Below are 20,847 nucleotides of genomic sequence, written 5' to 3' on the forward strand. Positions count from 1 at the left end.
ATTAGTTCCAAGAGTATAACGTAGAGATTCAACAATTCTATACATTACTCATGACAAGTGTACCCCTAATCTCCCTCACCTCTTCCACTCACCCCCCCACCTTCCCCCTGGCAACCATCCGCGTAACCACTTCATTCTCTATAGAAACGGTAACCATTTCTCTATAGTGAAAGTCTGCTTTTTTTGTTTGTCTCTCAAGCCTTCTTTCCTCCTAAACGGGCAAAGACCAGCTTTCCACCTTAGGTTTGAAATGTGAAACGTTCGCTTGTAAGATTCAAACCCTTCTCAGAGGGACAATATACGAATGCACATTCGCCCTGAGTGACTGCTGCGCCTTTCCATCGTTCTTCATTGAAAGTCTCTGGTTGGTTGTCATCGGTATACGCCTCAAAAGCTATGCACTTTCAAAATGTCCTTTTGTTGGGTGCTCCCAAAATGTCACATCTTGGAATAATGCATCACAGTGGTATCTGAGATGGCTGAGAGGAACGCTTTCCTTTTACAAGAAGGAGAACATTTATGAAAAGGAAAGCACATTAATTTTAGGAGAGAATACATATGTATAAGGAAGTTGTGGGTCTAAAAACGATTCACTTAAAACTCTTCATGCCCTTTTACTACTTCAAAACCCTCATATATACCAGAGGTATGTGTACCCCAGTTTGAAAAATCACTGCTTTAGTCTACCTCATTTATTCATAGATATGGAAAACGAAGCACAGTGTAGTGGCCAAACCAAGACTTGACGTAGGTATTTAACTTGCAAACCAATAGGTTTGCAGCCCTGGGCCTTTTATTGTGACTTAGGATACATTTTCTCCCTTAGGCTTATTTTTCTCATCTGCAAAATGCAAGAGACATACTACCTGATCTGGGTACTTGATACCTTTTTATTTTTTCCCTCCAGATCCACTTTCCAAACTTCCGTACTCTGCTCTGAGCCCCTAGAGGTGGAAATGTTTAAACTGACCTCTAGCTTCTGGTTGGGAACACCAGCAGGAGGCCCCAGCAGGAGCTTTGATGGCAGAGGAGGGGTAACACTGGGCCATTTATCACCTGGCAATCTCAGTCTGTTATTGTGGGCTGGTTGTGTCCTGCCCCTGAAGGCACCCACAAATCCTCTCCAGTGTTCTTTTCATTCAGCTACCCTCTCTGGGTTCCACTAACTTCTTCCTCCCCTCTCTCATTCAGGTATAGGGGTAGTGACATTTTTCCAGATCATTCTACCCCACTGAGTCCCCTCATCCACATCCTCTTCCACCATTTTCTTATTAAATCTTTTCTCTAGGAAGGGAGAGGGATCTAAGGCAACTTAATTTAATAATCCTCATTTCCTTCCTTAATACCTCACATTTTTTTGAAAAGAAAATTAATGATGTCACTCTACACAGATTTTCAAAATCTTGGCTCAGCTAAATGTGAAAGCAAGCAAATAAAAAAAAAAGGTTTTAAGTGAGAGAGATTTTTTTTTTTAATTATCCTTCTGAAAAATTTTAGACTTATAGACGAGTTGTACCAATAGTACAGAGTTCCCGTGCACTCTCCCCGGGCCTCCCCCGATGTTCACATCTTACCTAAGCACAGTGGTCCAGACCAGGAAGTGAGCGTAGATACACTATTAACTCGTCTGCAGACCTTATCCAAATTTGACCAAGTTGTCCCACTCAGGTCCTTTTTCTAGTCTAGGATCCAGTTGTCATGTTTCCTCAGTCATGTTTCCTTCTTTGTCTCGCCTACCCTGGACACTTTCAAAGAGCGCTGGTCAATTGTTTTGTAGGATAGCCCTCCATTTATTATCTGTCTGATGCTTTTCTTGTAATTAAATGGAGGTGATGCATTTGAAGTAAGAGAACAGTGTGAGTGAGGGTGTGCCTTTCTCAGCGCCTCATCTTAAGGGTTCTGATGCCAATGACTTTTTACTGGTGAGGTTGACTTTCATCGCTTGGTTATACAGTTTGGCCATGTGTCATCTCTATAAAGTCACTATTTATCCATTTGTAACTAAAACTATCTTGGGAGGATGCACTTTGAGACCATGCAAATATCCTATTTCCCAACACTCTTACCTTCACTACTTTTAAGTGCCCTTTAGCTATTCTTATCTTTGCCTTAGGGTGATTTTCTATTCCTATCATTCCTTTTTTTAAGTAATTATTATAGAAGAGCTGCTCCTTCTCTCCTTTTGTTTATTTGTTTATATCAGTATGGACTCAGGGATATTTATTTCACTTTCTACATCGTAATACTTTACTATCATTATTGATTTTTTAACTCAACTTGTCCCTGCTTTCCTTCAAGTTGGTTCCTTTATCATTTTTACACACACCATCATTTTTTAGTACTTCCATACCTTCCAGTACATTAAGATATTCCTGACTCATCTCATATTTTCCCTGGAATCAATCATATCTCAAAGAAGCCCATTACTTATTCAATCCCAGTATACATATAAAGTAGTTTCTGAATTGCTAACCTATACCCTTGAGGGGAAAATGTACTAACTAGAGTATATTTGCAGACAGTTCTGTCTTTAGCCTTACATTACACAGTCCAGAGTTGTTGGTTCTTCCCCAGCTTCTTTGGTATGGTTATGATAATCATCCGTAATACATTTACATCCATTTTTTACTCTTTGTATTCTAATTTGGGCTCCCCCCACCACACACACACACACACACACACACATCCTGGTTGATTTTAATTGTTTATTTTGAGGATATCTGAAACATTACCATGGTTCTAAGAGTCAGAGCCATATAAAACTACAAAAGGAATATCAGGCAAATGTCATTCCTCCAACCCTACTACCCCATTCCTGCCTCCTCATTCCTCCCAACTGACTCCCACCCAGTCCTGACTAACCAAGTTCAATAGGTTTAGTCCTTCTTGTATTTCTTTTGCATAAAAGAATAGATACCTGTCCATTTTATCTTACCTTTTATCTTTCGTGAAAGGAGGCACACTATAGGAACTATTTCTTTTATTATTGAGGTACAATTCACACAACATAAAACTATCCATTTTGAAGTGTACAGTTTGGGGGTTGCTTGGGTGGCTTAGTAGGTTAAGCATCCAACTTTGACTCAGGTAATGATTTCACGGTTCATGGGTTTAAGCCCCACATTGGGCTCTTTGCTGACAGCTCAGAGCCTAGAGCCTACTTTGGATTCTGTGTCTCCTTCTCTGTCTTTTCTCCCCAGCTTGAGCTCTGTCTCTCATTCTTTCAAAAATAAAACAAACATTAAAAAAATAATAAAGTGTACAGTTTAGGGTGCCTGGGTGGCTCAGTTGATTAAGCATCCAACTCTTGATTTTGGGTAGGTTCATGATCTCACAGTTCATGGGATCAAGCCCCATGTCTGGCTCTGTGCTGGCAATGCAGAGCCTGCTTAGGATTCTCTCTCTCCCTTTCTCTCTGCTCCTCCCTCACCCATGTGCACATGCACTCTCTCCTTCTCTCTTTCAAATAAATAAATAAATATACATTTAAAATAAAATTAAAAAATAAAGTGTACAGTTCACTGGCATTTAGTACATTCACCTGTTGTAGTCATCATCTCTGTTTACTTCCACAATATTTTTATTATACTCCAAAGAACCCTCATACCCATTGAGAAGTTACTCCCCAGTTCTCCTTCTCCAGGCCCCCCCCAATGGCTAATCCGTTTTCTGTCTTAGTGGACTTACCTATTCTGGATATTTAATATAAATGGAACTATACAATAGGTGCCACTTTTGGATCTGACTTCTTTCACCGAACATAATATATTTGTGGTTCATCCAGATCGTAGCATGTATCAGTACTTTATTTCTCTTTTTGTCTAAATAGTGTTCCAACGTAGGGATATACTGCATTGTGTTTATCTGTCCATCAGTTGATGAACATCTCGGTTGTTTCCACCTTTTGGCTATTGTGAATAGTGCTGCCACGAACATTCATGAACATTCAAACAAATATTTGTTTGAAAATCTGTTTTCAATATTTTGGAATCAAAACCTAGGACTAGAATTGCTGGGTCATAAGGCAAATTTCCTGTTTAACTTTTGGAAGAACTGCCAAACTGTTTCCCATAGCAGTTGCATCATTTTACATTCCCACCAGCAGTATACAAGGGTCCTGGTCTCTCCACATCCTTGCCAACACATGCTAAATTTTTCATGTTTGCTTCCTTTTTTTTTAATTATAGCCATCCTGGTGGGTGTGAAGTGTATCTCATTGTGGTTTTGGTGTGCAATTTCCTAATGACTGATGATGTCAAGTATCTTTCCAGGTGCTTATTGGCTGTAGGCAATCTTTTGCATATGTTTTTTTTCACTCAATGCATCCTGGAAGTCACTCCATATCAATTTATAAAGATCCTTCTTATTCCTCTGTACATGTGTGTAGTACTCCATTTTGTGGATTACTTTAATTTATTCAACCATTTGCCTATGTGTAAGCATTTAGGTTCTTTCCAACATTTTATAGCTACAAATAATGCTTCAATTAATTTCCTGTTACATATGCATTTTTGCATTATTAGAAGAATACGTCCAATTGCATTATTTCCAAGAATTGGAAATGGGATTTCTGGGTCAAAAGTAAGTCAACATGTAATTTTATAGCAAAAGAACAGAAGAAGTTAGCAAAGAACAATTTAGTTCTCTTAGTCTAATGATAAATATAACAAAATTAAACTTTTAATGTGTTTTCTTTTCAAGAAATTTTTAATGCTTATTTATTTCTTGAGAGAGAAAAAGAGAGACCAAGCACAAGTTGGAAAGGAGCAGAGACAGAGGGAGACACAGAATCCAAAGCTTGCTGTCAGCACAGAGTCCAATGTGGGGCTCGAACTCATGAATTGAGAGATCATGATTGGAGCTGAAGTCGGGTGCTTAACCAATTAAGCCACCCAGATGCCCCAACAAAATTTTTAAAAAATTTTTAAAGGGATGAAGAAGGTAAGCCCAAGAGAAGGAAGCACCCACTTAGTTTTACCATGAGGAAAATAAAACTGTATATGACTTATCTTTTTCTTTAGTCCTTTTATAACAAGATAATACTATGCTAAGGGAGAATTTGTAGTCTTGTCCACACACAAACAGACTTCATTTTCCTGAAGGCAAGATTTATGTTTTTATAGGATGCCATGAGGTCTAGTAGAAGCCGAGTTCTATGAATTTGCGTTTATGCAGCTCATTTTTGTGTTTTTAATTTAGTCTAATCATGAGTCTATGTGAAAAACAGATGAGAATGAATATGAATCATCCCCAAGCTATCAGTATATAGAGGGTGGTAAGAAATGAAGACAGGAGGTATTCTTAATTCTCAATTTACCTCCATTTTTATGTCACAGAAATATTGAAACATATTAAAATGTGCTCCGAAATACCACCTTAACAGTGGATCTACACCCCTCATATACTATTACTCTGATATTGGAATTTAGTCATTATAATTACCCTAAAGGACCTTTGTAATTTAATCTTCACCAAGAATCTTGTCCCCTATCCCAGAAGGGCATTCAAAGTCAAGAACCTCAAGGCACCTTATGAGCCACAAGAATATCACCACCACCAGGACCATCATCAAAGAACATTACCTGTATTCATCCTTTCATGACACTGCTATTTTAATGGGTGTGCAATTCATTTGTCACCAGCAGAGTGAGTGCTCAGTCCCATGCCTGGAACAAAACGATCCTGTGGAGTAGTCAATAGGAAGTAGAAGGAATCAATTTATTTCTGCCTCTTTCCTTATTGTTATTTAATGTACAGTGGTATCCTAGTCTGAATCTCCTTGAGGTCAGTTAAGAAGGAGGAGGAGGGGGAGGAGGAGGAGGAGGAGGAAAGAAGAAGAAAGAAAAGAGGCAGAGTTACAGATGGATGCCTGGAAGAAGTCATTCCCTAATCTCTAAATTCCTGAGTTATTTAGCTAAGGATACTGAACCCCAGAAGAGACGTGACCACACAATGCAGGCATAGCATTCCACAGGATAGGGAGAATGCAAAGTCGGTACTCAGAGGTCCCTAAATGGTATCCGTCTCTAGTTTTCTGGTGTGCTGTACAACTGCTGCAGGAAAAATACTGAGTCTTTCCATTTTCATTCGAGGAAAACCATTTATATGAAAAAGATGGGCTAAAATCTGAGTAAAAAATACATGCTCTCTTACTTATTTCACAAATATTTATTGGATACCTATTAGATGCCAGACACTTTTCTGGGCATTAGATATAAAGCAAGTTACAAAATAGTAGAATGTGTTCTCATAAAATTTACATGACAAAAAATGGCATCTCCCTAGTCTTTTTAGATTTATTCATTCAATAAATATTTATTGAACTAGGCATTGGATGCACTTTGCTCTCATCAGTGAACAAAACAGACAGCCCTCTGCCTTCATGAAACTTCCAATTTAGTAGGGATAAGTAGACAATAAATACAATAAATGTATGAATTATATACTGTATTTAAAGGAGATAAATGGTATGGATAAAAAGCAAAAGGATAGGGGTGCCTGGGTGGCTCAGTCGTTTGGGCGTCTGACTTCGGCTCAGGTCATGATCTCATGGTTCGTGGCTTCGAGCCCCGTGTTGGGCTCTGTGCTGACAGCTGGCTCAGAGCCTGGAGGCAGCTTCAGATTCTGTGTCTTCCTCTCTCTCTGACCCTCTCCTGCTCATGCTGTGGCTTTCTCTCTCAAAAATAAATAAAACATTTTTTGAAAAAAGCAAAAGGATAAGGGAGATCAGGAGGACAATGGGGAGAGAGGTGTGCTGGGTTAGTATTCAATTTTAAGTAGGATCACTGACAAAATATTTGAGCAAAGATTTAAAAGAGTGAGGGAGACAACCCCTCAAATATCTAGAGGAAGGGCATTTCAGGCAGGAAGACAGCCATTTCTAAGCTTTAGGATGGGACCATGCTGGATAAGTTAGAGGAAGGAAAAGAGATGAATGTGGCCACCGCATAGGAGAGAGTGATAGGAAATGAGACCGGAGAGGAAATGAGACAAGTCATGAAAGACCTTGCAGACCACTGTAGGACTTGGGCTTTTACTGTGAGAAACAGGGAGCCACAGAGGGGCTTCCGGCAGAGAAGTGACACCACTCGCCTGGCTTACTTTTAGTATGAGCACTCCGCCTTTTTGCCGGAGATTGAAGGGAGCAAGTGGAAATCAGGGAGGCCTTTTGGGAAGCTGCTAGAATAAGCTGGGAAAGTGATGATGGTGGTTCTGGGGAGGAGAGAAGGGAAGAGACAAGGATGTGAGAAGAGAATTAAGTAACAGATTCTGAGTATATTTGGACAGTGGAGAATTTGTGGGTGGATTTGTGGAAGACTGGACAGCGGTATGAAAGAACAAGAGGAGATGAAAGTGACTCCTAGGTTTTTCATCTTATGGAAGGAAGGAATTTTCATCAACTGAGATGAGAGGGTGCAGGGGGAGCATGTTTTGGGGAAAAGATCAGGGGTCCGGCTTCGGGCATTTGGGGTTTGAGATATTGTTGAGAATATTAAGGATATTCTGGAGTTGGGTGCAAGATCTGGGCCGGAGGAATAAATTTAAGATAAGACTTTTTATTGCATACGATTAAATCTGAAAATATGGATGGCATTTTAGAAATACAAAATTATGTGGAGCACAAACTGAGGTTTCTTCTTCATTTTCTTACTCCAAACCCATTACTCTCCCCAGCAGTAGCCATTAAGGAGCAATCCTCCATATGGGAGGAGAAGAACCAACAACTAGTTTTCATCTCCACATGGATTTTACCACAGATAAAAAGGTGTCTGAGATGTGTCCAGATATCTGTGCATGGAATTTTTCTATTTACCTTTATCTTCCTTTTACCCACATAGCTACGTGCTAGCCATCACGCTGGTGAAGTAACAGAATTTCTCAGTGGCTTGGACCAAACAATGTACTTGGATTTGCATGCATTTTCATGTAAAACTAAACTGTTTTAATTGATTCTTTGTTGCAGGGGTTTTTTTCTTCAGCAATCGGGAATGTACCTGAGCTAAGCAGTACCATCCATTTAAGAAATATCATTGATTAGAAAGCACAGGATACACTTTAAGCACCATAGTAATAATTCTCTAGACTCTGAGCTTTTATCCCGAAAATAGAACAAATTTTCTGTACCTCCCATTAGGAAAAGATGACCTTCAGAATTTGAATTAATGCATTTCTGTTTTTGCTGAGTTGGCAATTACTCTGTATACGAAATGTAATGATGACTCCTCAAATACCCAGTCACTTACGAGCTTAGAGCTTCATCTGTAATAAAATTCAATAGTCTTTTTCATCCTAGAAGTTCTCTATTTGTCCCTTGAAGTAAAAAAGAAAACAATTAATTAATCCCACTTTGATCTGATTTTTTGCCAGGGTTCTATCACCAACAGCATATGTCAGAAACGTCCATTCATCTGGACAGACACAGGACTTGTCCCACTCGCTGCTCATTATGCAGCTATGGTATCGATCATAGCAGCTAATGAATAGGGGAAAAATAAGAAAGAGTAAGGCAGGAGTTCTCAAGAGGCCTACGATACCACTGAGCCAATAAAAAATTATCTGTAGGGAAAAAATATCACCGTGAGTGGTTCTCAAACCAACTGAACCAAAGTATTCTGATGTGGAAAATAAAAAAATAAATGAATGTTCTCAACTGAAAGTTTACTGTATGAATTTTTCTTGGGCCTTGCCACTAACTACTGTCTTTTTTTCTAGAGAGATTCAACACATAGCAAAATGAGTCAGTGCCAGAAAAATAATTAACAGAATTATTAACAGGAAAAACTGCAGATTAGCTAATCAAATATACTTCAACAACTTGACCTTTGATGGACACATGAGCTCCTCTGTGTGATTTTACTTTGCATCCATTTTTTTCTAATCAAAAATTCTTATTTGCAGGATAAACATCTTAAATTTACACGGTGTCCTACGAAGGACTGTGTCACTTAAATAAATCTGAAATCATATTCTGTAGTTCTCATTCTTCATGAGCAAACGGGCTCAACAGACAAAGCAAGTGTCCTATAAGACTTCTCTTTCCTCCTCCTTTTTTCCTTCCCCAACCCTCCCCCCCAATGCCCCTCCCCTCCAGTGGTAGTTTTCCTGGGGGCTTCCTCTCACCACCCTTCCTCTGCATTCCACTCACCCACCACCCCACCACCAACAGCCAAAATAACTCCAAACTGGTTCCCTGTCTATAGTCCCTGCCTATTCAGATTCCTACACTCTCTTCTCACAGACTCACCTTTCTACAACACAGATGTTTTTTTCAAGCCCTTTTCCTGTGCAAAAACGTTTACGATTTATTGTTCTTCATTTAGTAATGTCCAAAAGTGTGAGAGTTGGAATAAAATTCTCCAAAATACAAGTTCTGGTCTTGAAATATTTATTTGTAAGTATTCTCTGTACCCAACGTGGGGCTCAAAATCACAACCCCAAGATCAAGAGTCACAAGCTCTTCCCAATGAGCAAAACCTGGAATATTTATTTGAATGTAAAGTTTGCATGCACACGACCATGTTCAACCAAGCACTCAAAAGAAATTTGACAAAGATTCCTCATATCAATGGTACAAGTAAAAAAAAAGTTTAAAATGAATGTGGGGCTTTTTTATTTTTTTTTACGTTTTATTATTTATTTTTGAGAGGGCGGAGGGGCAGAGAGGGAGACACAGAATCAGAAGCAGGCTCCAGGCTGTGAACTGTCAGCACAGAGCCTGACACAGGGCCTTGAACCAACAAAAGATGAGATCATGACCTGAGCCAAAGTTGGATGCTTAACCAGCTGACCCACCTAGGTGTCCCTATATTTTGTTTTAATTTTAATAAGCATATGTTACCTTTAGAATCTGGAAAATGTCTATTTTAAACAAGAAACTTTAAAGTTTTCTTCAAAAAAGCTTTGCAATTTAGTGTTTGTTGGATATTTTGAAATAAGCTATAGTGACTAGTCCTCTCTAATGAGTTCATTTCTGAATGGCGTCTTTTGGTACGTGTTAGAAAAAGCGGCAAGACTCAGAGCCCAGTAATGAGAGTTTGTTCATTTAGTCTAGTCATTATTGACTAACTTGCATTGAGAACATGATCTCAACCGTTAATTAGTCATTCCTCAAAAGAGTCTGATGGGAAATATGAACATCATTAACCTTGTTTAAAAGCGAAGCCAACCAACAGTGCCCCAAAGATGAGGCAGACTCTGCAGTTACGCAGTCATGACTGCTGGGAATCATGCCACATTTCAGGGCCACCACACATCCAGTAGGAGACATAAAAGTGGGAGTTCTTATTTAAATGTTTATTCATTTTGAGAGAGATAAAGAGAGAATCCTGGGGCGCCTGGGTGGCTCAATGAGTAGAGTGTCTGGCTTCAGCTCAGGTCATGATCTCACGTTACTGGGTTCGAGCCCCACGTCAGGCTCTGTGCTGACAGATCGGAGCCTGGAACCTGTCTTCAAATTCTGTGTTTCCCTCTCCCTCTGCTCATGCTCTCTCTCTCTCAAAAAAGGAATAAAACATTTAAAAAATTAAAAAATAAAAGAGATAGAATCCCAAGGAGACTCTGTGCTGTCCATACTGAGCCCAATTCAGGGCTCTCTGAACCATGAAATCATGACTTGACCCTAAATCAGGAGTCAGTCGCTTAACTGACTGAGCCACCCAGGGGCCCTCAAAAGTAAGAATTTTTAAAAATACCTCCCAGGTTTTTATTTCACAAGCACTTGGGTTTAGAGTTGCTCAAACTCTAGAGCATTGATCAGTCTTGCAAACCTTTATAAATGCAACATCAGGTCTATCCAACCACTTTTCATGGCAACCAAATAGAAAATACGTGCTTTTAAAATGTTCACAAATTCAAATAGATAAACATATCAATAAAATGCTCATAAATTCCCCCAAATGTACTGACAGAAGTATCATACTGACAAGATAATAATCAAATGACAGATGCATTTTGAATATCCATTATACACCAAGCTTCATGTTGGAACTATGAACAGGGATGGGGCAAGAAATCAGATACAACAACTCTGTCTTTGCTCTAAGGTACTTACAAGGTACTTACAGTTTGAGAAAGAGACTAGGCAAATGCATATAAAACTTTAGAATGCTATAAAAAATCCTTTTAAATGTACATACTCTCAATTTTAGAATAAGTATCCTTTCTCTCTTCTTTTCTCACAAAAATATGTATTTTTGTAGTCATTTTAGTTAAGCTGAAGTTGCAATGCTTGGTGCACACATTACTTTAGAAGATTGCAAAGTCCCCAGGAACTGACCCTAAAATCATTTATTTTATAATCTAAAGAATGCCAATGAACTCTCTCTTTCAAGAAGGAAACTATGGAAGTCATTTTGAATCATTTTTGAATAAATAATTTTTCCTAGCTGACATAGAAGGATAACAAATGTAATGAATGAATCAGTGTGTTATTTTCTGCTGTACTAAGCCATCACACATAATAATTTTCTATGCTCCTCTAAAACACGCACGGGAGCATGCATGCACACGCACACACACACACACACACACACACACACACACACACACTGAAGCATGCATGCTTGTTGCCTTTAATGGAAGAACATTCTTAATACCTCTCAAACGAGAGAAGATTCTTATCTGCCCTGGTTTATAGCTTCACAACAGCTCATTCTTCATTTTAAGCACACACAGACTGTCCTAATTCCTTTTTTGACCAGTGGAGCCTCTTCAGAACTCTGTAGGGGAAAATGGATCTTTATCCTTGATCCCAGGGTAGAATCAAAATGAAAATAACAGACTTCAATGGCCCAATCTCCTTCATGTCACCTCCGACTTTTCATTCAAAGGGGTACTTTGGGCGGCAGGTGGAGTTATAATTATAGATGAGAAAAAAGCTACATCAGCAGCTGTTGCTTCTGTTTGTTCCCGGCTGTAACTGTCATCAGTGGGCAAATTGGCATAAACAGGCCTCCACAAGTGGAAAAACATTTAACTCCTGTACTTGTCACCCTCTGGGTCTTCTCGGTGGCCAGGACAGGGAAGAAAATCTGTGCACGAGCGAACAGTGAAGCCGAACGCAACTCGGACCTGAAGGCACCTCTTCACGGGGAGCCTGAAATTGGAAGATTTTCTTTCCCGTCGGAGACTCAAAACCAAAGAAATAGGTTAGTGCACAAAGAGTGTATCTATGCATTTTAATTCTGACCTCTCCTCTATCCGATCTTAATTTTTCTGATGGCTGAAATGGAAGGGTGAACAGTTAAATGAAAAAAAGTTGAGGACTGTTATTTAAAACAATGCTGCCCACAAGAACAAATTATAAAATGGCATAATTTATTAGGTGCCTCTCCCCCAATTTTGGCTGTACTCACATTACACAGATAGACCAAGTAAAATGGAAAAACGAAACTGGCTTTATGGCGTGATTCCTGTTCTCTCGTAATGCCGCTTACTTATGCCAAAAAGCCCAGGCTTCTTTACTAAAATGAGTGATGCTGAAGGCTTAAGTTTGCGAAGATAGTACCAGTTTTATTTCTTTAGGGAAACTAGGCAAATTAGAATTCGATTGTTTTCCCACCTCTGAAGAAAGACAGACATTTTCTTGTTTAGATAAACCGTGGGTTGCAAGCTACTTCATAAAAGATACCTGCTAGAGGATTCTTTCCTGAGTTTAGCCCAGTTCTACCTCAGACCTCCATAATTTCCATCTAAGTAGCTCTGGAAGAGTCTCCTCAGAGATTCTTTTGCAACAAAAAAGATTTCAAAAAATTTTTCATTTTCTCTGTATATGCTCCGTGTTAAAAGGTGGTAATATAGGATTTTCTTTCTTTTTTTTTTCTTTTTTTCTTTTCTCAAGTTCATTTTATTAACAAAAAATACGAACTGTTTTGAACAAAAGCAAACCTTGAATCACAGCATTTGGCAAGACATTCGACATGGAAAAGCAAACCATCCTCATTAAGTAAAATATAAGTCGAGTAGATGCCTCTCATGTGTATTATATTCATGCTTCTTCAGTAGTCTCTTACCAACTTGCAGTGTATTTTTTCCCAAATAGTGTAGCAGCACAAGCACAAATCCAGGAGCACAATGGTAAGTTTGGTAATTATTTTGGGCTAATTGAGTATGAAAGTAAACATTACACCAAAGAATCAGAATGTTTGAAAGCAATGGAATGCCAAAGAACTCACTGGAATTAGGCATGGGGGTCCAATTCTCATTCTACTCATGTCTATGGAACAGATCCAAGTGGAATGAGCCCTAAATAATGACCTTATTTTGGTCAGCTCCAAACAGAAAGTAAATCTCCCTAAGCCTTTCATGCAGGGCTTCCAACAGGAAGTGAGCCTTCTGTGCTATCCCTGTGGCCCTGCCTTTCAAGTGTACAGTGTTAACCTTGCACTTGGAGCTCCACTAGGGAGACACCCACATCCAACTAAAACCACCAAAAGTGACCCATCGATTAAATTCTCTGAAGAGTCTTGCTTCTTTTCAACAACATCTCCTGATACCTAAGAGAGCCATAAGTTCGTTCCCCTTAGGAAATGTAAGGGTGAAATATATACCTCTTTACCTACTGTAGCAAATAAAGACCCAAACAGTAAGTATGGTCAGTGCTTTTGAAAATGCCACTTAATATAGCATATCAATACCCTAAATCTTCCCATGGATTAAGAAAATAATGACAGGTGACTCTACAACATATTTCATATATCAAATTCCTTCATTTATTCAGATATTACTAAGTAATGACTATAAAACCCGAAAATAATATTTATAAATTAAGGCAGGTTCTACTAATACTCTTTCCAGAAACTACTTTCCTCCCCTTTTCTACTGAAAGATTTGACATGGAGATGTTGGTTATCTCCGAATTCCAAAACAGAGAAAGGCAAAACAGGGAGATGGCTGACTGGTTATGGCTTGGGTTTCTTTGAGACATAGATTTATGCTCAGTCTTAAACATTGCTTTTTACTTGTGTTTTGTCTTCTTGCTCTTCTAGAAAAAATAAAAGCTCTCCAAGATGACTGTCACGTACTCCAGTAAAGTAGCAAATGCGACTTTTTTTGGATTTCATAGGTTACTTCTCAAGTGGAGAGGCAGCATCTACAAACTACTGTACAGGGAATTTATTGTCTTTGCTGTTTTTTACACGGCAATAAGTTTGGTGTACAGGTACCTTCCTTTGCATGTCTCCTTAAATGGCCATCGAATATCATGTAAGAATACAGTCTCAAAAATCCAAGCCTTGGGTTGCCGCTGACTTTTGCCTTATGTAATCTCCTCCTTTGCATGATCCTCTCTTGTGTTCTTCACCTCAGGACAGGGGATTTTAACCTACACTTGACCGTGCTTAGGGACGTTAAGTAGCCTCTGTGATGTTCAGGTGGCCCTCATTCCAGCCCCATGTGAATCCATCACAATGAGATACTAGGCAAGCTGCCAGAATTTTGCCAGAGGCATAAAATGGCAGATTTGTTACTTAAATCCTCACTCAGGGATGATTTTGAACGGCAAAGGCCATGGACAAATAATCGTCTGTACCTCTCTCCGCTGTGTCATTGATAGTTTGAATTTGTGATTCGGCAGCTACTAACTACATAATTAACATGTTCCTGAAGGGTGTATATCAGGCAACTTTCCTTTCCTTTTGCCTGGAATGACAAGATCTCATCCAGGATGGTGCCAAGGTCTGAAACCGAATTTATTTTATTATCTTCTGAGTGCAGGGCATATTATGTTCACAGCCGAAGATGTTCATTCTTTATAACATCACAACCTAAGCCTGTCAGACTGACAGGAAATATGAGCAAAATCATATCTAAGAAATACTCTCATGACTAAAATTATAGTCTTAATAAAATTTTATCAGTAGTACAAATGGGAAGCTTTGTGAGTTTTTTAAACTAATTTTATTTTATTTATTTATTTATTTATTTTTAAATACTTTGTTGTTAAATTAGCTAACATACAGTGTATACAGCGTAGTCTTGGCTTTGGGAGTAGATTCCCATGATTCATCGCTTACATATAACACCCAGTGCTCATTCCAACAAGTGCCCTCCTCAATGCCCATCACCCATTTGCCCCTCCCCTAAAACCATCATCCCCATCAACCCTCAGTTTGTTCTCTATATCTAAGAGCCTCTTATGGTTTGCCTCCCCTCTGTTTGTAACTTATTTTTCCTTCCCTTCCCTATAGTCCTCTGTTAAGTTTCTCAAATTCCACATATGAGAGAAAACATGGGATTATCTTCCTTTAGTTTTTTTTTTAATTAAAATTGCATACATTTCTACTCTGGGGGAAGTTAAAACTTAAAATAGAAAAGCTAATGGTTTTTGAGGCTGTATTTCCACCTTTTCTATGTACCTCAGTTTGTTCTTTCTCTCCCACATTCTGATAAACAACTTTGTATTATCGTTGCTCTTACCTGCCTTCTTCTTTGCAGCAACAGGACTCCATCTGAACAAGAGGGATAGTAATTTGGCCAGCTGATAACTGTCAAAAATAGAATAGGAAGGGCTATTTTGACGCATGCCAAAATATCTGTAAAGTAACATTAGGGGTTTTAGTTAAAAACCTCTTATTATTTTTCAGATGTGTCTTATAAATATGATATTTTTTGACAATTTATGTTTGTGTCACCTAATCCTTGAGAATATGAAGTCAGGGAAGACACATGACGTCTCAGAAGAATTGTCTCATTAGTTTATTTTTACTAATGTGAGTTTATTTCTGCTACTGCTGCTTAGGATAGAACAGCAGTCAGAGCAGGTGCATCGTGGCCAGAAATGCTCCACGGGGCCTCCACTCTGGCTCTGATATCTTACTTCTATACAAGTCACATGCACGTGTTTTTCTTAAAGATCAAAGAGTGCTTACATTTACAACAATGATCACTTGTGCAAGTCATTCTTCATTTTTGTCAAGTTCAGCTATAAAATCTTGTTAAAATAGCTGCTTAATTTTGACTGAAGATACACCAACTACTGTAGGTTGAGTTTATCAAGAAAGTCAAACACACTTGTAGAAAAATATAGACACAATGTTATTCTTGTGTCTACTAATCATGCTAAGTTTAAAAGTTCCATTATGAGCAAATAATCATACTTAGGAAAAATCATAAGCCAAATCCGAATTCATTACTTTTGATTATACCTTTTTTTGTATTGTTTTGGGGTGAATTCAACAAAATCATCATTTTAGTAGTTTCTAGCTAGTCAACTTTCTATGGAGCTATTAGCTAAATATTTTTCCCTTTGGCCAGTTATTAATAATAACCACCACTTGTTACCAAAAAAGTGTGACACTGTGTGTTCAGTGGTTTTATGTATAATATATTCTTTAATCCTCATAACATTCCTAATGCAAGGCTTTATTATCCCCACTTACAAGTGAGAAAACTGAGGCTCAGCGTGATTTAAAAATATGTTCCAAGTCCAAATCTGTATGTAAGTGGCAGATCTGGGATTCGAACCTGGCTTCATCTGACCTTAAGGTCTATGCTTTCTGCATTTAAATCCCCTTTGACCGTTTCTATTTGGGTATCAGAAACTGTTCTGACTGTGACTTGTCATTGGCATGACCTTGATAAGCCTGGGCAGCTGAATACGAATTTTTGAAACCTCCTCAAAGCTGAGGCAGGAACTCCAAGCCCACGCTGCACCCCAAACTCCCGTCAGTACCAGCTCTTCATGTGCAGTCGGATTGGTGGCTCGCTGTGACCTCATCATCCCCCTGCTTCCTTTATCCAAACTCTACTGACTCAGACAGGCCTTTTGACATATGTTGTAATGGATCTTTGCAAGGGATTTCTTCCTCCCTTGGAAGAACTCATTTATGCAAATTCATTTCCGTTGCTTCTCCTTCTAGATCTTGACCCCTACAATTAACCTGCCTTGAGACATTTCCCCTGACTCCAAATTCTCTCCCTATAACAAAAATATCAATAACAGTTCCATTAAGTGAGCTTATGTTTAGCAATACCAGAAAATGAGCTTTGATCCTTCTATAATACAAACTTTGATATTTATATTGTGCAAGTACAAACCCACCAAATACAGGAATAAAAAATTTTTACTTCTTGTTGTTATGTGCTATTTTGTATTTTAAATAATTGTAGGCTTTAAAATAAATGGTTATAATATCCCTTTGAAGTACAACACATATAATCAAGAACGTGCTAAGTAGCGTACTCGTAAGATCAAGATGTCAAGTTTAGAATTATTATTGAATAATTACTTAATAACTGTAGTTCCCTTAATCAAGATACTCTTTTTCTAAATATACCTGATGAATAATTGAAAATTAGACTCTTAAATGAGGTATTTTACTCTAAATCCAATGTATTCATCTTATAAAAGTTTAAAATATAAAGTATTCAAAAATAAAAGTTAAAAATAAATAAATAAACAAGTTAACAAACCCCACTGTCTAATGGCCAATCACATTTATGTACTAAAAACATTGGTACTTGAAACATTCAACGATTTAAAAAGCTTTTGAGATAGCTCAGGTAGAAAAAAAAAACATTATCGCTTCTTTAAAAAATTTAAAATGATTTGTGCTTAATTGTTTGCACTGAATATCACTTGCAAAGCAGGTGCAGAAGTATAATATCATAAAGGGCTGTGCATTTTATTTTTGCTCCAGATTGTTACTTACAGGCGCCCAAAAACGTTACTTTGAAAAATTATCAATTTACTGTGACAGATATGCTGAGCAAATTCCAGTAACCTTTGTGCTTGGTAAGTATAGGTCACACGCAGAATGCAGCCACACAGCTGTCTCCGTTAGGATGACATCGATGCCTCTGCATGGGAGTGTTTCCGAGCTGAGAGGCATGCCTGAAAAGCCACCGCTTGCAGTAGAACCAGAACCGTCCATGAGGTTTGCCTTCAGGGCTGCTTTCGCTAAATTAACACCAAACAAGTTTGAGGTAATAATTTGCTAGTGGACAATCAAGCTTTCACTTCACTAACTGTCCATTTTTGCCATCAATATTTGAATTCTAATACCCACTTACTGGGTGCTATGGCATCGCCAGGCACAATCACATTTTTTTTGGAGGGCAAAATCGTAAGGTATGGCTAACAACATATTTTTATACACCCTGACCCCTAAAGACGCTGAAAGTCTGCTAAACGCATCAGTGTCGACAACATGTCTGCTGTAAGAAATTGCTTTATAGCTTCCTGTTACTTTACAGGGTTTTATGTTACTCTGGTAGTGAACCGATGGTGGAACCAGTTCGTGAACCTGCCCTGGCCAGACAGGCTGATGTTCCTCATCTCCAGCAGCGTTCACGGCAGCGACGAGCACGGGCGCCTGCTCCGAAGGACGCTGATGCGCTACGTCAATCTCACGTCTCTGCTCATCTTCCGCTCGGTGAGCACGGCTGTGTACAAAAGGTTCCCAACGATGGACCACGTGGTTGAAGCAGGTATTGTAAGATATTCTTCCCTCCGTGGACTCCTCTCTACCTAGATGGGAACCTTCAAAATTTCTTTGAAAATGTCTTTTATTCATTCATTCATTCATTCAAGAAACATTTATGGATTACCTACTGTGGATTACTGTGCCAGATACAGTCTTAAGAAGCAAAGATGAATAAGACATAGTTACTGCTCTGGAGAAGTTTGCCTGAGCAGGGGGGAAGGGGAGGGTAAAGGTGGGAAGCAGCAGTCAACTTCAAATCAAGTGGCAGAGAGTCACTGGCCTTTAGGTAAATATGCCACGGTAAAAAGTGTCATATTTATTAAAACCATCTTTCATATTATCTGATCTTTTTTTTAATGTTTACTTATTTTTGAGAGAGAGAGACAGAGTATCAGCAGGAGAGGGAAAGAAAGAGAGGGAGACAGAATCCGAAGCAGGCTCCAGGCTCTGAGTTGTCAGCACAGAGCCTGATGCAGGGCTCAAACCCATGAACTGTGAGATCATGACGTGAACTGAAGTTGGAGGCTTAACTGATTAAGCCACCAGACGCCCCTATTACCTGATCTTTTCTAGCACTTTATAGTTTATACATTTTCATAAATATTATTTCATTTGAATCTAAAAACAAAAAACAGAAAACATGAGAAAGGTAGGAAATAGATTCAGAGGGGTTGTGACCCAGGGCACCTGGGTAGCTCAGTCGGTTAAACATCTGACTTTGGCTCAGGTCATGATCTCACGATTCGTGAGGTGGACCCCCACGTTGGGCCCTGTGCTGACAGCTCAGAGCATGTAGCCTGCTTCAGATTCTGGGTCTCCCTCTCTCTCTGCTCCCCACCTCCAACTCGTACTCTCGGTCTCTCAAAAATAAATAAACATTAAAATAATTAAAAGAAAAAAAGAGAGAGGTTGTGATCGGGCCCTGGACCGTTAGTGGAGGAGCCAGAATTACGGTTCAGGCTTGGCACTCGTAAGTGAACGCTTTCCCGGAACAGAAATAGATTCTAGCAGGAACCTTTGCTTGTTAGAAGGTGAGTTTTCATCCGGGCAGGGTGGGCGTGTCGTGTCCCTGACGCCTCAGAGCAGCTGCAGGTGTTCTACCTGGCCTCCGGGGCACAGCATGTGGAGAACAAGTCACGTTGGAAGAATGGTTCTCTTTGGTGTGTTAATATTTAGGAGGGAAAAGCTGTTACACTGGCCCTCAGTGGGATGAGGATTAAATGAGATCATTGCTGGCACTCACGGAATAAAAATTGATGTGCTGGGTTGCCGTTAGTAGATCTGATAGTTTGTTGGGATACATTAATGACTGTGTAGACAGTATAAAAACCATGAGATGACTCTGGCTTTATACTAAGTACAGTCTCAAATTAGGTTGCTGTATCCAGTCTCCTTTTCTGAAATGTCCTTGAAAACAGATTTTTAAAGAAGAATAGTAAATGGGTTTTTTTTTTGTAGGCGTTTTTGGCTTTGATTTAGTTTTGCCTTCTTAGACAAATAATATAGATCGTGACTAAGAATAGAGGGGAGTTCAAATTGTTATTCTACCACTTACTAACCACACAGCCTGTGTGAGTTACTGAACCTTCTATGTTCAGTCTCCTCATCCATAAAATGAACTCATAATAATTTATAATACCACCCCACTCATACACCTCGCAGACTTATTGTGAGGATTAAATAAACTGATACCTGCACAGCATTCGAGTGGTATTTGGCACATGATAAGAAAGCTCTTGCTAATAATAATCAAATCACCTAGCACAATGGCATAACGGCGCCCTTTGCTCATTTTAGAAGACTCATTTGATGTGACATCCCAGGTCTTCTTGATCTGCTGTAACCAGGAGGAGAGTAGAGGATGGTGTTGTGGTACAGAGTAAGATGTGAGAAAATAGTGCAGTCAGGGGCGTAGACTAAAAATTCAAAGAAAGGATACAAATGGCCTGGCATACACACAGGTCTGCAATGGTATAAAACCAGTAGGGACTTTTAAAGAATTACCTGCCGCCCTTTCTCCAAATTTAGAAGCTGAAAACTGCGTCAAAATGCCCTAGTTGAAAATGCCACAGGATCACTTGATTTTCTTACCCTAATGTCCTGAGGATCAAATGCAGTAAGAATTTCCACTTCTGAAGAAAGTCCTAAAAACGAGCAAGAAGGGTTTGACCCGTTCCAAATTGATGAGTGAGAGGTAATGTTTATTCAGATGCATAAAGGCGCTGTGTCTCTGGTCCTGACGCATCCGTGGGGAGAAGAGAGTGTGTTCTGACAGCAGTCAGTCTGCAGGCCCAACTCTCAAAGCAGATCCCTTCCAGAGTCACCATACTCCAAGCACAGCAGGAGGAAGCCTGGATGGCTGGCGATGAAGAGGCCTCTGGGGCCTCTGGTCACAGCGGAGCTCAAAGAAGGCGGAGTTGTGCTC

General features: G+C 39.2%; 1 protein-coding gene across 2 annotated transcripts in view; it reads left to right on the forward strand.

Annotated features, from left to right (window-relative positions):
- The first annotated feature begins 14,006 nt into the window (after positions 1-14,006).
- BEST3 (bestrophin 3) overlaps positions 14,007-20,847 on the forward strand; it is a 37,894-nt gene continuing 31,053 nt past the window's right edge. Inside the window, exons 1-3 of one of the 2 annotated variants that reach the window (XM_029954872.1) lie at positions 14,007-14,158; positions 17,637-17,731; positions 18,193-18,426. In XM_029954872.1, coding sequence (XP_029810732.1) covers positions 14,007-14,158; positions 17,637-17,731; positions 18,193-18,426 — 481 coding nt within the window. Of the gene's footprint in view, positions 14,159-17,636; positions 17,732-18,192; positions 18,427-20,847 lie in introns of those variants that run through there. The other variant, XM_029954873.1, reaches the window with a different exon arrangement.

The sequence above is a fragment of the Suricata suricatta genome, chromosome 10 (assembly GCF_006229205.1).
Source record: "Suricata suricatta isolate VVHF042 chromosome 10, meerkat_22Aug2017_6uvM2_HiC, whole genome shotgun sequence".
NCBI classification, from domain to species: Eukaryota; Metazoa; Chordata; class Mammalia; order Carnivora; family Herpestidae; genus Suricata; species Suricata suricatta.